Source organism: Schistocerca americana, chromosome 7, assembly GCF_021461395.2.
Source record: "Schistocerca americana isolate TAMUIC-IGC-003095 chromosome 7, iqSchAmer2.1, whole genome shotgun sequence".
Lineage (NCBI taxonomy): Eukaryota > Metazoa > Arthropoda > Insecta > Orthoptera > Acrididae > Schistocerca > Schistocerca americana.
This window is the reverse complement of record NC_060125.1, coordinates 391,543,326-391,560,691: the sequence shown is the minus strand read 5'-3', so window position 1 is coordinate 391,560,691 and position 17,366 is coordinate 391,543,326. Positions and strand designations below refer to the sequence as shown.

The 17,366-nt window shown below is 40.8% G+C and overlaps 1 protein-coding gene across 1 annotated transcript in view; it reads left to right on the top strand.

The window, feature by feature from the left end:
• Positions 1–17,366, top strand: part of LOC124622607 (glutathione S-transferase D7-like) — an 82,245-nt gene that overhangs the window by 52,935 nt on the left and 11,944 nt on the right. The window contains exon 5 of the mRNA XM_047148368.1: positions 4,433–4,600. Within this exon, the coding sequence (XP_047004324.1) occupies positions 4,433–4,600 (168 nt within the window). The remainder of the gene's footprint in view (positions 1–4,432; positions 4,601–17,366) is intronic.

Here is a 17,366-nt window from a genome sequence, read left to right as displayed (position 1 = left end):
AGTTGGTCGAAAGATTGAACGGTGCACAGATAACTTAGTCTTGGTACTGACTTCCTTCTTGCAGAAGAGAGTAGATCGTAGCTGAGCGCTCACTGCATTAGCTTTGCTACACCTCGCTTCCAATTCTTTCACTATGTTGCCATCCTGTTAGAATATGCATACTAAGTACTTGAAACCGTCCACCTGTTCTAACTTTGTTCCTCCTATGTGGCACTCAATCCGTTTATATCTCTTTCCCACTGGCATTACTTTCGTTTTGGAGATGCTAATCTTCATACCACAGCCCTTGCATTTCTGATCTAGCTCTGAAATATGACTTTGCAAACTTTCAATCGAATCTGCCATCACGTATGCGAGACTGCATATTTTGTGTTCACATATCTCAATCTCACCCAGCCAGTCTATTGTTTTCAACATATGATCCATAAATAATATGAACAACAGCGGAGCCAAGTTGCAGCCTTGTCTTACCCCTGAAACTACTCTGAACCATGAACCCAATTTACCGTCAACTCTAACTGCTGCCTGACTCTCTATGTAAAGACCTTTAATTGCTTGCAGAAGTTTGCCTCCTATTCCATAATCTCGTAGAACAGACAATAACTTCCTCCTAGGAACCCGGTCATATGCCTTTTCTAGATCTATAAAGCATAGATACAATTCTCTGTTCCACTCATAACACTTCTCCATTATTTGCCGTAAGCTAAAGATCTGGTCCAGACAACCTCTAAGAGGCCTAAACCCACACTGATTTTCATCCAATTTGTCCTCATCTAATACTTGCACTTTCCTTTCAACAATACCTGAGAAGATTTTACCCACAACGCTGATTAAAGAGATACCTCTGTAGTTGATACAATCTTTTCTGTTTCCATGTTTAAAGATTGATGTGATTACTGCTTTCGTCCAGTCTGATGGAACCTGTCCCGACTCCCACGCCATTTCAATTATCCTGTGTAGCCATTTAAGACCTGACATTCCACTGTATTTGATGAGTTCCGACTTAATTTCATCCACCCCAGCCGCTTTATTGCACTGCAATCTACTGACCATTTTCTCCACTTCCTCAAATGTGATCCCATTTCCATCATCATTCCTATCCCATTGTACTTCGAAATCTGAAACATTACTGATCGTATTTTCACCTACATTGAGCAACTCTTCAAAGTATTCCCTCCATCTGCCCAAGGCATCAACAGGATTCACCAGCAGTTTTCCTGACCTGTCCAAAATACTTGTTATTTCCTTCTTACGTCCCTTTCGAAGACTGCTAATTATACTCCAGACTGGTTTTCCAGCAGCTTGACCCAAAGTCTCCAACCTGTTTCCAAAGTATTCCCAAGATTTCTTCTTGGATGCTGCAATTATCTGTTTGGCTTTGTTTCTTTCTTCAACATAACTCTCTCTGTGTACCTGAGTTCTAGTATGTGGCCATTTTTGATACGTCTTCTTTTTCCTTTTCAAGCTGCCTTGACTGTGTCATTCCACCAAGCTGTTTGCCTCATCCTACCTTTACACACTACTGTTCCAAGACATTATTTAGCCACATCTAGTACTGTGTCCCTGTACCTTGTCCATTCCTTTTCCAATGACTGTAATTGACTACATTCAACTAACTGGTACCTTTCTGAGATCACTGTGATGTACTTATATGTACTTGTATGTACTTGTGCCTGATTTCCTTATCCTGAAGTCTCTCCACTCTTATCCTCCTACATATGGACCTGACCTCCTGCACTTTCGGCCTCACAATACCAATTTCACTGCAGATTAAATAGTGATCAGTGTCTTCAAAGAATCCCCTGAATACACGTGTGTCCTTCACAGCCTTCCTGAATTCCTGATCTGTTATTATATAGTCAATGACAGATCTGGTTCCCCTGCCTTCCCAAGTATACCAGTGAATGTTCTTATGTTTAAAAAAGGAGTTTGTGATTACTAATTCCATACTGGCACAGAAATCCAAGAGTTGTTTCCCGTTCCTGTTGGCCTCCATATCCTCTCCAAATTTACCCATAACCTTTTCATTCCCTTCTGTTCGATTTCCAATGCTGGCATTAAAATCACCCGTGATCAGAACACTGCCCTTGTCCTTTACTCTAACAACTTCATCATTGAGCGCGTCATAAAAACTATCCATCTTATCTTGATCTGTCCCTTCACAATGCGAATATACTGACAAAATCCTAATTTTCTTGCTAGACACTGTCAAATCTATCCACATCAGTCGTTCGTTTACATACCTTATTGCAACCACGCTCGGTTCCATTTCTTTCCTGATGTAAAGCCCTACATCCCATTGTGCTATTCCTGCTTTGACTCCTGACAGGTAGACCTTGTGTTCTCCCACTTCCTCTTCTTTCTCACCCCTTACCCGAATGTCACTAACAGCTAAAACGTCCAACCACATCTTACTTGCAGCCTCTGCCAGCTCTACCTTCTTCCCAGACTATCCCCCATTGATATTAATAGCTCCCCATCTCGTTACCATTCGTTTGCCGAGTCGTATCTAAGGAGTCCCTGGTTTGTCAATTAGAGGTGGGACTCCGTCACCTCCAAAGGTCCGAGACATTTTGCTCTGATTGTTCCCAGCATCATATTTAAAGTACCAGGGAAGCAGGTTGCTAGTCTTACTTGCCCCGGGTCCCATTGAGTTTTACCCCTAACGGTTCAGGGACTAACCGGTGGATTTGGTAGTCTTTGCCGTCAGAGCACAAAGTCTTCCTTATCACAAATATTTCGCTGTTTATTTACGGATGTGTGGCGTTTTCCGAGGGTGTGATTAGGCAGGGAATAAAGAGTACAACATTAAATGCTGCGGCTAAAACGAGCTGCAATAAAATTTGTATTTTTTCTTCTCACAAATATCTGTCTCTTTATTTACGAATATGTAGCGACTTGCGAGTGTGCGGTTAGGGAGGAACCTAAGAGGACAACTTAAATTGCTGCGATTGAATGGAGGAGCAATAATATTCATATTCTTCCTTGTCACAATGTCGATAGCCGATCATGCGTTCGTCAATATTGCACGTAACGTCAAAATGAAGTAAAGTTTGCGGGTATTGTTGTGTAAAGAGCATTACCCGACTCCGAACGGTATCAGGGATAATATAAAGCAGGAAGAGATGTATATGACTCACTCACAAATAAATTGCTCCAGAAAATTCACAACCGTAGCCTCTAAGTATTGCAGAGAGCGACGTTCAGTGCAAGAGAAAACATATTGTATCACTCTACCCTTACAATAAATAACTGCCAAGGGGAAATTCCTCATCGTTTATGTCAAATAACTTTGGTCCAGTATATGTGTATGTTTTTGTGTAGCTTGGTGTTAGTTTCAACGCAAACTTTGTATGTTTATGAATATTCTTTCTCCATAACTTGACCGTAATTTAACCAGCGTAGGTGTTCTTGCATTTTAAACTATTTAAAATTTCTCTAAAAAAATTCCACACTTCCGAGATGATAGGCAGACATGATAAGAAAGTATTTTAGTTGTCTCGGTATAGACTCTTTCGAATGACTTTGGCAGTTAACTCTGGGCATGGCAGCTTACAAATACAAACATTTCGTACAAAACATTTGCATTAACATTTGTAGGTTTGTGCGGACTAATAAAACGTTTGCAGAGATTTACAAGATAATAACGTTACGACATGCGTCAAAACAGGAACATGAATTAAAATACATCTCACCTGCACGGTTCGCTGAGATAAAAAAATTATCGTAAAATAATTATGTTCTTAAGGAAGTAAGTTTACGCAAGATGTAAACTAATGTGCCCATAAAAATTAAAACAGTTTTTTTTTGTTTTTTTTTTTTTGTTTTGCAACAAAAGATATCCTCTAGTGCCAAAAATTTCCCCAGATTTTGGAGGAAAATTCTGAAACTTAACTTTTGAGAACAGGAGTGCGTTGTACTACAACGTAGAAATTACGGCAACACGAAAAGAAGAAAGTAATACAGTATGAAATAAACCGGGTTAAATATATTGTTGGGAACCTTCGGCATAGTAGAAATACACAGAAAAGTTACACGCATAGAGGAATTGGAAAGGGCGTAAAAGCAGACTGTTATGCTGTAAGCATAAGGGGAGCGCTCAGTTTCAGTAACACGTTTACACATAAAACTGTTATACAACGAAGAAAACTTCAAGTGGAATGACATAACTAGGTTTTGATGTACGAAAGTTTTAAGACACGTTATTGCAAAATGATTCACCGAGCAAAAGTGGCACTAGACATCGTAGTTATCAAGTCTATAGTTCAGTTGTCAGAAATGCATTCACATTAACCTGTTTGTAGATTTTTGATGTTACGGCAAAGAAAAGACTAACTTCTCCCCTGTTCTGCCAGGCGCAGTATTCTGTATTTCTTAATGTGTCTAGCAGTTAACGAGATTAATTCAAATGTCATCATGTCGTGTTTTGCAGTTTCCTTTGATGTTCCTGGGAAAATCTGACGTGGAACCGGACAAGAAAGCTGCCATATACGATGCACTGGGGATTCTGGAGAAGTTCCTGGAGCCCACTGGATGGGTGGCGGGAGACCACGCCACGGTGGCCGACATCGCCTGCGCTGTGACCACGGCCACTCTGCAGGTGAGCTGCTTCAGGTTTCATAGTGCGTTGACCTATGGTGACAAAACGCCGGCCATGCACCCGGAAAGCCGACACATTAGCAAATGATTTGGAGGGAGCGTCCTTTTGCAAGAGCACAATTTTGTTTGTTTCAACCCAAATATGTTTCACCACTGTGGTAGCGTTATCAGTGAGCCTACGTTTATGTCTTTTGAAAGTATAATGGTTCAAAATATGAAGTGTGTGAGAGAAGTAATAAGACAGACAACACCGTGAGCGAGCTGGCAACACTGTATTGTTCTAGTTGTGTACACCCCTGTGTTCATCCCCTCCAGTTGCTCAGGCCAAGCTTCAGCTCTGTACAGCCATCACGTGATTCTCGATAGCGCCGTCAGTGAAGTTGTGTTTTACGAAAATGGAACGGCGGAATTTAGAGCAACGTTATTGTATCAAGTTTTGTGTTAAACTTGGGAATCCGCGAGTGTGACCTTTGAAAAGTTGAAACTGGCTTATGGGGAACATTAATTACCAAGACCACAAGTTTTTCGCTGGCACAAATCAATTTGGAAGGCCGAGAACGCACCATAGATCTCATGGAGACCTTCAACTTCAAAAAGCGACGAAAACGTAGAACGCGTGTTTGCTCTTGTGGGATCAGACCGACGTTTAAGAATAAGGATGATGGGTGACCTGTTAGACACTTGCACCGTACATCAAATTTTGATGTCAGTTTTGCACATACGAGAGAATTATGCCAAAACGGTACAGAAAAACCTCACTGAGCAGATGGACAATGGAAGAAACGTGTACGTTGCTCTTCTTGTGAGGATTGTCATTGACCATGAATGGTTCAGTCGTGTAATCACAGGTAATGAATCCTCGATTTTTGAATATGGTCCTGAGACAAAGTGGCTAGGTGAGGACTGGCATACTGAGGCATCTCTTTCACTGAAAAAAGCTCGAATGAGCAAATCAAAGACCAAAACAATTATTTGCATGCTTTTTTGATATTAACGGTATTGTGCATACAGAATTTGTTTCTCCAGGGCAAACTGTCAACCAAATGTTTTACAAAAATGTCTTTGATAGGCTCAGGAAAAGGGTGAATTGAGGACATTGCAGGCAAGCGTATGCTGCATCATGAGAACACACAGTGTCACATTTTGACATCAAAAGGCATTGCTGTTGTTCCACTGCCCCCCTATTCGCCTGATCTGAGTCCTTGTGACGATTTTCTCTTCTCGAAATTGAAAAATTTTAAAAGAACGTCATTTTGCAACTCTGTAGAGCATCCAAAAGATATGACCAAGACGGGGAACAACTACTTTCCTGGCGTATAGTTGCCGAAGGGAACTACTTTGAAGAGGACAATATTGTTGTTTGAAAAAAATTAAAACTTTGGTAGATAACAAATCAGTCTAATAATTTTTCACATACACCTCGTATGTGACTCTAGAATTCGTAGGCACTAAATTTATAGCTATTGTTAACGCTACACTCTAGTTTGCAGTAACATACTTGTAGCTTACACTGTTTTTTCTTTGCAACTCTCCAATTACTACGAGGTCGTGCTGAAAAGTAATGCCTCTGATTTTTTACGTAAAATCTCAGAATATTTTTTAAATAACACAAACTTTGTTAACGTTCTACATTCTCATTCTTCATGGCTACGTATTTATTTCTCAACACAGTCATCCTCGAGGCGAAGACTTTTCTCCGAACGAGAGACTAGTTCGTTGATTCCGTCACAGTAGAATGTTTGACTTTGTTGACGAAACCACACCCTCGCCTCTGCTCGTACTGCTTCATCACTGTCAAAGTGAAGTTCTCGAAGGTGTTCTGTAAATTTTGAAAGCACATGCAAATCGGATGGGACCGTGATTGCTTCGAGAATGATCGTTGACAGTGAACCCAACGCATCGGATTGTTGTAGATAAGCTGATCAGCAAAAAAAAAAAAAGGATAATTAAACATATCGCCAGCTCACTAGTGCAGTGAATATCCAAAATCCTAAGAAAGGTAATGACAAAACAAATTAAGCATATAATCACTGGCGTGGCGACAGAAAGTTGTCACGCTTTTCCACAACACAACAGTTCACGACAAAATAAACGAACGAGAAAGCACTGAGTTTGTAGTTATTTATTCTGAAATACTGAACTTTGAAAGTAAAGTTAAATTATGTTCCTGATTAAATTAATGATTGGCCGTAACTAAAACTTCGTTACGTAAAGAATGACTTCCAGTAACCTCAGCGTAACGTAATGCAACATTTGTAAAAAGACAAGCAATTTACTTTTAATTATTGAATGTACTTTTAGCAAATGAGCAACTGATATTACTTTTAACATAAGAACAATAGAGTACGTATGAAGCCAGCAGAAGACACTCGATAAGCTAAATACGGAATAAATGAAATTGCGCAATCTTAATTTGTGCTGCGTCTTTAGTTATTAGTTTTGCCAGTGAAATTTTACGTTACTGTAAGTGATTGAATTGCATACTCGTTAAGCCTCTGTTATGCAATACAAGAATGAACAGTTACTGAGCAGGCCGGAGTGGTCGTGCGATTCTAGGCACTACAGTCTGGAGCCGAGCGACCGCTACGGACGCATGTTCGAATCCTGCCTCGGGCATGGATGTGTGTGATGTCCTTAGGTTAGTTAGGTTTAATTAGTTCTAAGTTCTAGGCGACTGATGACCTCAGAAGTTAAGTCGCATAGAGCTCAGATTCATTTGAACAGTTACTGAGGCAGGTGAAGTTAGACTGAAACTGGTCATTAACAAGGAAAAAAAAAACTGGCAGTAAGTAGTTAATCAGTTTTCATATTTTTACGACACTCGGTGATTGCATGGAAAGGAAAGGGACCCTGCTTCATAATAATGCCTGAGGACAACGACAACACAGGTGCCCTACAAGTTTTAACTATTGTACGTTATTATTCGTGAAAGTTAGTCAATCTTTGTGAAAGAAATGTCACTGGGTAATTGCCGTACAATATTGTTTACACTCTCAGCTAACAGTCTTACAATGTTGTAGCTGTGCGAGCGATGAAGAATGTAGCCGACGACAATACTGAGCTGCTGCTGTTGCTGGCTGAGAACCACGAGTCGTCTCCAGAGCCACGGATAATCATGGGACAGGCAATTGTGAGAACTGCAGCTTTCTCCGTCTGTTCACGCCTACCGGGCTCTCAGTAATCGCGGGTCAACGCAGTAGTGGCGCCTACACCGGCGCGATCATAGCCGCACACCGCATCTGCGGGAGCGCCCAACTCTTTCATGACTCAAGCTGCTCTGCTTCTTCTCTGCTCGCAGCGCGACTGATACTCTCCATACCCAAAGATAAACAACGGCACATCTACTGCATTTCGTCGTTCCTATCGATACGTTTAAAGTCAGTTCCCTTGGCTATTATCCTGCAATTTATTATATTTGCATTATAATCACAATCAATTATATACATTCACAAATAAATCCACTTTTATATCAATTACATACTAAATACAGTTGGTGTAAGAAAGCTTAGAGATTCAAAATTAAAAATGTGGTACAATTTATGAACGGATATTAAATGTAAAAAAATTTTGGATGGTGCAGAAGGTATTTTACGCTCCTGGAAATTGAAATAAGAACACCGTGAATTCATTGTCCCAGGAAGGGGAAACTTTATTGACACATTCCTGGGGTCAGATACATCACATGATCACACTGACAGAACCACAGGCACATAGACACAGGCAACAGAGCATGCACAATGTCGGCACTAGTACATTGTATATCCACCTTTCGCAGCAATGCAGGCTGCTATTCTCCCATGGAGACGATCGTAGAGATGCTGGATGTAGTCCTGTGGAACGGCTTGCCATGCCATTTCCACCTGGCGCCTCAGTTGGACCAGCGTTCGTGCTGGACGTGCAGACCGCGTGAGACGACGCTTCATCCAGTCCCAAACATGCTCAATGGGGGACAGATCCGGAGATCTTGCTGGCCAGGGTAGTTGACTTACACCTTCTAGAGCACGTTGGGTGGCACGGGATGCATGCGGACGTGCATTGTCCTGTTGGAACAGCAAGTTCCCTTGCCGGTCTAGGAATGGTAGAACGATGGGTTCGATGACGGTTTGGATGTACCGTGCACTATTCAGTGTCCCCTCGACGATCACCAGTGGTGTACGGCCAGTGTAGGAGATCGCTCCCCACACCATGATGCCGGGTGTTGGCCCTGTGTGCCTCGGTCGTATGCAGTCCTGATTGTGGCGCTCACCTGCACGGCGCCAAACACGCATACGACCATCATTGGCACCAAGGCAGAAGCGACTCTCATCGCTGAAGACGACACGTCTCCATTCGTCCCTCCATTCACGCCTGTCGCGACACCACTGGAGGCGGGCTGCACGATGTTGGGGCGTGAGCGGAAGACGGCCTAACGGTATGCGGGACCGTAGCCCAGCTTCATGGAGACGGTTGCGAATGGTCCTCGCCGATACCCCAGGAGCAACAGTGTCCCTAATTTGCTGGGAAGTGGCGGTCCGGTCCCCTACGGCACTGCGTAGGATCCTACGGTCTTGGCGTGCATCCGTGCGTCGCTGCGGTCCGGTCCCAGGTCGACGGGCACGTGCACCTTCCACCGACCACTGGCGACAACATCGATGTACTGTGGAGACCTCACGCCCCACGTGTTGAGCAATTCGGCGGTACGTCCACCCGGCCTCCCGCATGCCCACTATACGCCCTCGCTCAAAGTCCGTCAACTGCACATACGGTTCACGTCCACGCTGTCGTGGCATGCTACCAGTGTTAAAGACTGCGATGGAGCTCCGTATGCCACGGCAAACTGGCTGACACTGACGGCGGCGGTGCACAAATGCTGCGCAGCTAGCGCCATTCGACGGCCAACACCGCGGTTCCTGGTGTGTCCGCTGTGCCGTGCGTGTGATCATTGCTTGTACAGCCCTCTCGCAGTGTCCGGAGCAAGTATGGTGGGTCTGACACACCGGTGTCAATGTGTTCTTTTTTCCATTTCCAGGAGTGTATTTACATTTTCGGTGCTACAACTCCACTACTGGTTTCAGGCTTTATTTTAAGTCATTATCAAGTGGTTATGAAAACTGCCAGAAATATGATAAATATATAAATATTGTATGCAATAGAAGATGAAAAAAACAAGGTTTATGTATGTACAATGTAAGTACAGAAGGAGTTTAAAATTCAAGCGTGCTGTAGAGAAGCAATGTCAAGTCATAGAAAAAGTACATGTCAGCTAGATTTAAAAATTTACGTGACCAATGAAATCGTGAGAAAAAAGAGCACGTCAAACTAATAAAAACTGTACAGTTCAATACGTACATACCTTAAGACAATGTTATCTTGTTGTAAGATGCCTATTCCGTTATTCGTCTTAATAACAGACAACTTTGCCGGCAGGAGTGGCTGAGCGGTTCTAGGTGCTACAGTCTGGAACAGCGCGACGGCTACGGTCGCAGGTTCCAATCCTGCCTCGGGCATGGAGGTGTGTGATGTCCTTCGGTTGTTTAGGTTTAAGTGGTTCCAAGTTCTAGGGGACTGATGACCTCAGAAGTTAACTCCCATAGTGCTCAGAGCCATTTGAACCATTTGAACAGACAACTTTCTCTCTAAAACCAGTTGCGCTGATATAGCCATGGCGGTCGTACTAATTTTATGTCTTACAGCTTAGAGTGGGCATCTTACTCCCAAGGAATAAAATGTGACAATGCGCCTACTGGTACATGCCATATCAAATCACCATACTTGCCATTAAAAATCTTTACACTCTGTTATTTCTAATAGATATGAAAAAGATTCGAATGGAGACATGCCTTTATAAAACTGCAAGTTTTATTGTCTCTAGTACAAGGCACGGAATACGTTCCTAATGTTTCTAAGCACACACATTAATGTTCAGTCTTATTTCAGCTTATTATTACTATCCTGAGATAACCATTGCTTCTACCGATCTTTGCTAACAACTTGCTTCTAATTTTGGTGGGTTCTCAATCCCACCCACGAACACTGTAACATTCAGCTGCCTTCCGCACCATGCGGTCGCCGCCATACAGAGCTTCTGGATCACTGGGGGTTCCGCTGGCAGTAGTGCTGATGTGATAGACTACTTCGTGTAAGGTACAGAATTGATACTCAGTAACTATATGTGTAACCTTACACTGATCACTCATGTCATTATAACGGGTCACCAAAGGTTACTGCATTTTTGTCAATTTATTTTTTCTCTTCTCAACAGTTCATTAACTCAGTTCGTCATGTTTTATCTGGTTGTAAGAGAAATAGTTTTACTTCACGTTTTTATCGAAATAATTCTTCCCAATTTAATATTATACTGCCGCATGGGATTAGCCGAGCGTTCTAAGGCGCTGCAGTCATGGACTGTGCAGCTGGTGCCAGCGGAGGTTCGATTCCTCCCTCGGCATGGATGTGTGTGTTTGTCTGTAGGATAATGTAGGTTAAGTAGTGTGTAAGCTTTGGGGCTGATGACCAGTTAAGTCCCATAAGATTTCACACACATTTGAACTTTTTTTTAATATTATACTGAACTTTAACCATTGCCATCTTTGAAGGGCAGCTGAGAGACTCTTTGGCTGCATCTTGTTTAAAACCTTTGATCTCACAAAAATTCACACACACAAACATACTTATTCTTGGAAGTATGGTTCGTCTAATGCAACACAATGAAAGATTCTGAGTATTGAGCCATAAACATTTCACTTCTTTCTATTTGTGAAGAATGTTCAGTGGCTGTAAAAGAGATTGAGCAACAATATAAGGCATAAAAATGACATATATCAACCTTTGTAACTATTGATGACTAGTAGCCCATATCTAATTAGTTAAGTAATGTATAATGTAGAACGTTGAACAAATACCATGTGTTTTTTATTCATAAGTTATAAAATATTATACCAAGAATCAACAAAACAACCAGTTAACACAAGGAATATTATTGTCTTTACATTGTAGTCTGCACTGGTAAGATATTAACTTACTTGGTATAAAACCTTTCGAGCACTTAATTAAATACTTGTGTATAGGGTAACACCCACGTATTTAACTGTGGACCAGAAATGAATAATTTATTTATAAATTAGAGCAATTATGGTTTCTTTTAATGACATTTCTCTAATGGGTGCACCTTTTCCTTTAATAATGTTACTGATTGTAATAGCTGCATACGAATGCATTATGTTAATTAGTCTGTCTGTCTGCGATTTCCCTCACTTATGTAGAGTATTTATAAAGAACAAATGTAATTAATATACATTATATCCTTAAGCTGCACGACATAACAAATCCGTCACTGTACAAGGCTTCCCGAAAATATGCATCATGATCCCACCAACGTCTTTCGGCTTCCACGAGACACATCTCGAAAGCAAATGAGCGAATTAACTACTTTGAAGTAAATAATATCACATCCTACACTACTGGCCATTAAAATTGCTACATCACGAAGATGATCTCGTATCAGTAGCAGTTGAGATGATAGGCATCTAATCCGCACGGCTGTAATGGATCGTGCAGCCACTTCTCGATCCCTGAGTCAACAGATGGGGACGTTTGCAAGGCAACAACCATCTGCACGAACAGTTCGAAGACGTTTGCAGCAGCATGGACTATCAGCTCGGAGAGCATGGCTGCGGTTACCCTTGACGCTGCATCACAGACAGGAGCGCCTGCGATGGTGTACTCAACGACGAACCTGGGTGCACGAATGGCAAAACGTCACTTTTTCCGATGACTCCACGTTCTGTTTACAGCATCATGATGGTCGCATCTGTGTTTGGCGACATCGCGGTGAACGCACTGTGGGGCGGTGGGTGGAATAATAGAATAGATGTTTTATATTTATGCTGTTTGCCGTTCTCAACACTGACTCTCTAACTACAATATTGGCAACCAGAAAGTGATTAGCAAAACGTGAAGCCTGTAATTAGAATTCCTAGTGCCCACTTCAACTGAGAAATACATTAAATGTTTAAGTGAATGCTCGCCATAATTTGATGATAATGTTCATCAAACGCCACGCTAAATAATGATAGAATGTCTGTCCCGTGGCGGCACGTGAAAATACGACATACGCAAACTGAAGATAGATCATTAAAGTCATCCCAGAATTAACACTTCACTCGAAAACGATTTCATGGTTACGTACACTACACGCAGTAGACGAGCTCTGAACTTGCTCTTTGGAGATACGCTATAGCTATAGTTTTATATTATTCTGTTGAAACTTCTCACATTTTTATGATTATAGCGGATCTCCCTTCTACTTAAATTTAAACATCCTAGCTTTATTTATTCGCCTACTTAATCTATCTTGTTTCCTTAATTTCTAAGACAAAACCCAGAAAATCATGAATTTCAACTAAAATTTTAATTTGTGAGATCCAGAATACTAAATTATTATGCAAAAGGAATCTAAATATAATTTTTTCAGTTTCTAGCTCTTTTCTGTTGCGTCAATGATTTTTACAGAAAAACATCCAAATTTCGAAAATGGTTAAAGTTATTGAACTGATATCCAACACATATTGATTTTGTATTACTCCTGACATGCTAGAAACGTTTCAGGTTATTTACTTCATTTTAAAGTATTGCGCAATATTTATGACGTCAGAGCTAGTTACAGCGGACTAGGCTGGCACACAATGGAAAGACTGATGTGAATTTTATAAGGCGTGAGTATGCTGCTTCCTTACATCACCCTCTACTTAATTTTTTTGAATGTAAATTAAAAAAAAATTAATTACGGAAAGGGAAGCAAGAGTACTGCTTAACTCGCTATGAAAATTAAAATTGAAATGTAAACATGTAGAAATATTAAAAGAAAACTTATTACCTACTTCAATTATTTAAATTGCTGGCATGTTCACTGCCTCTTAAGCAACATTATCACTCAAAATTTAAGCAAAATCAATGAAACACTTTGGCATACAAATTGCCTTAGACAGACAAACACATAAAAATATGTAAAATTATGAAAATCTTAATTCCATTAAATTGTCTGTAAATATTTTTACATACACAAATTCAAAGTAAATAACACAGTTATTCATGATACATAAACAGATAATTATATCTTAGCAGTCTTTTCTGAACCTGAAAGAAAATTTCACAAATCATGACAATTTCATTTTTACACACGTGGTTGTAGCCGCTTTGGCTGGCGTTCTACACTTCCATTCACAAGGGTAGAGGAGGGGAAATTTCACGGCATACAATCATAAATCCTATTTAATCTCAATTTATTATTTCTGGGCCGGAACACTGAACCAATGCTCGGTACATTCCTGACAAATCTGTATTTTATTTACTTAACTGACTCATCTTCGATTACCTTATTCTTAGAGATAGTATATTTGATTAGCAGTTGTCTTCTCAGCCTCTTTGTACATGTGAGTAACTTGTGTTAATAGTACAGTTCTGAGTGTTCAAAACACACTACGTTTAGTTGACTACTAAATCCACTTATTGGTCCTCTGGTGCTGTGTCAGTTCCACATCTGCAATTATGTACTTACTTCATCGAAGTGTATTTATGCTGAGCTATAAATAATGTTTCACGTCTGCCATTATGTTACTCAATTATGTTGCTAGTGTATGTACTTATTTAACACTCACTCTATTAACATTTAACGCATAGGATAGCACATTTATTTCATATCTATAGTGTATTGCAGCTGATCAGTTTGCTCATGTTGCAATCCATTTCCACTCGATTCGATGCTGAAACCACAGGTAGTCTCTCTCGACCTGCCACAAAAGTGCATTAAGTAATTATGGCCGAGCGTAATGCTAAATTCCTTAAACCTATAGGACACCATGAGCTGCTCTGTCTCATTTAACATAAGGGCACCTATGGTCGCATTCACGCCTCCAACTCATAACCTCAACACGTGCAGGTGTGTCCTGTCACACACTACACCAAATAACGGCCAGCTCCAACCTTATAAATATTTCAAGGACGTGTCCTTCACGTCTCAACCAAAAACACTGTTCAATTCTATTACACTACCATTCCTTGCTACACAAGGTGAGTTCATTCTTACAACTTATCTGCATATTTTTCATAACACTAAGCAATCTCTTTTACCATTAACTAGTTAGCTTTACAGCATACAATAGGGTTCACTGCCACTTCAGATCCTGCTTGTACACGAATTTGTATATCTTTTTAAATTACTGTTGGTGGACCATTTCCAATAAAACAACAACTTTGTACTTATAATATTACCAGGGTTCTATACATACTTGTTACTCAAATACCTTTGTATCTTAATTACATCATACTTCTCCGTTGTTTACGTCACTGTTAGATTTGTCACATTAGGTATTTTCTTCACTAATCGGTGGATAGAATGGTTATAGAACTCATGGCTTGATAGCCATGACGGAAAATTTTTGTATTGCAAAGAAGGAGTCGAAACTTTGTGGATAGGAAAGATGAAGAATGAGTGAGACCTGAAAAGGAAAGAAGATCTCACACAGCTGGGACTGCACAGCTGCCACACTGTGTAGAGGTTACAGAACAACCTCCTCCCTACAGAATTCATTCACTACCTGTGAACTTCTTTAGGTCGATCACGTTCCTGAGACCGAATAGCTTTTTACTCTTAGGGTACTCTAGCCTATATGCATTGGCATGTGGTTTTCCTATGATACTGAAAGGTCCTTGGTATACGAACATGAATTTCTTTGTTTCTGCATTTATTTTCTTTGATTTTTCCTTGGTTTTGACAAGGACTAACTGACCTATTTCAAAACTGGTGGGTACAGCTTTTGCGTCATGACGCTCCTTTCTTTCTAATGTTCTTTTCCTTATATTTGCCCTAGCCCTTAACTTCTTTTCGTTTGTGGATATTTGCGTTAGAAGAGGGAATTCTACGATATCTGCAACCTTGGCCAAACATCAATTCGCAAGGCGCAAAACCAGTTGCATCATGCCTTAAGTTGTTAATTACATTCTCAAAATACTTCATGTGCTCTGCCCAACTTGGGTGTTTCCGAGCACAATAAGTCGTGCAAAGCCTATTCAATTTTCTCATAATACGTTCACTCATATTTCCTTGGGGGAAATACGCAGATATTTTCCGATGTTTCACTCCGGCCTTATCCAGACATTCTTGAAATTGTCTGACAGCAAACTCTTCGGAACGCCAACGTTCATGAAGAAATCTTTTTCCAACTTTTCTACCAACGTTTTTGCATTTGCTCTTTTAATTGGGTATAGCCTAACATATTTACTAAATCCATCCACAACAACAAAAACATGGGTGCACCCACCTCTCGAAGCAGGAAGAGGGCCAAACAAATCACAAGCCAGTAATTCTAGGGTTTCAGTTGGCTCTAATGAATGCATATCCCCTTGTATTTTGGTGTTAGCAGCACAGACTTTCTGGCACACTACACAAGATGCTAGACGCTTGGTAACACGGCGGTACATGTTGTCAAACACAACCTTCTCTTTTAATTTGGCAATGCACTTCTTTGCACCATAGTGCCCATACCTCAGGTGTACATAGTCGATTAGTAAGTCTACATGTTGTGAGGGAAAGCACGGCCTCCGCTCTGAAACTCCTACATTTTTCCTTCTAAACAGAATACCTTTATGCAGACTATAGTATTGCGAAACCTTAAGATAGTTCGCATTTCCTAAATAGCTCTTCGCTAATTTCAGCTGGTCATCTGCATTCTGCTCACGTCTCAAGTTCTTAATCACCCTCTTTAATGCACTTTCTTCCTTTACTTCGTGCAAAGCAAACATCCGTACTTCACTTAGGTCAGTTGCTATAATTCCCGCGTCATCACATAGCTCCACACTTCTAGATAACCCATCAGCTACCAGATTGTCTTTCCCTTGAATATATCTAACCTCAAGGTCAAACTGCTGGAAGTACAATGACCGTCTTACCAAACGAGCATTCCTCAACTTACAGGTTTTTAAAAAGGTCAACGCCTTATGGTCACTGTACACAATTATCTTGTGACCTAATAGATACTGCTCAAATTTCTGTACCCCAAATACAATTGCCAATGCTTCCAGTTCTGAGATACCATAATTTCTCTCTGCTGCCTGTAAAGATCGACTTGCGAAAGCTATAGCCTTGTGCACTTCTTGTTCGTTCTCTATTTCTACTTGGAATATCTCCACAGGTATACCATAGCCACTAGCATCAACAGGCATACAGAATGGTTTTTCAAAATCAGGATGATGTGATATAGGACTATTAATTAAAGACTGTTTAAGCACCTCGAACGCCTGTTGGCATTCTGCTGTCCAAACCAAAGGCGTATTCTTTTTCAGCAGGAGGTGAAGACAGGGTGCATTAAAAGCCTGATCACTAACAAAACGCCTACAGAAGCCGAAAAGACCGAACATCGATCTCAACTGCTTCTTGTTTCTGGGAGCCTCAAATTTTTCAATGACTGCTAGCTTGCCTGGGTCAGGCAGAATACCTTTTCCACTTGTCATATATCCCAAGAAACCTATTTCCTCTTAAACGCACTCTGTCTTTTCAATCTTTAGTTTCATGCCACCTCTCTCAATAGCCTCTAACATTTCCTCTAATAAAACTATGTGTTCTTCCCAGGTAGGAGTTGCTATTAACAGATCATCTACGTAGACTTATTTTATTACTTGAGGCTGGTCCTAAAACATGGCACATCACACGTACGAAGGCACAAACAGAGATATTAAGTCCGAAAGGTACCACACGGTATTGGTAACAAACTCCTTCGTACAAGAAAGCTGTG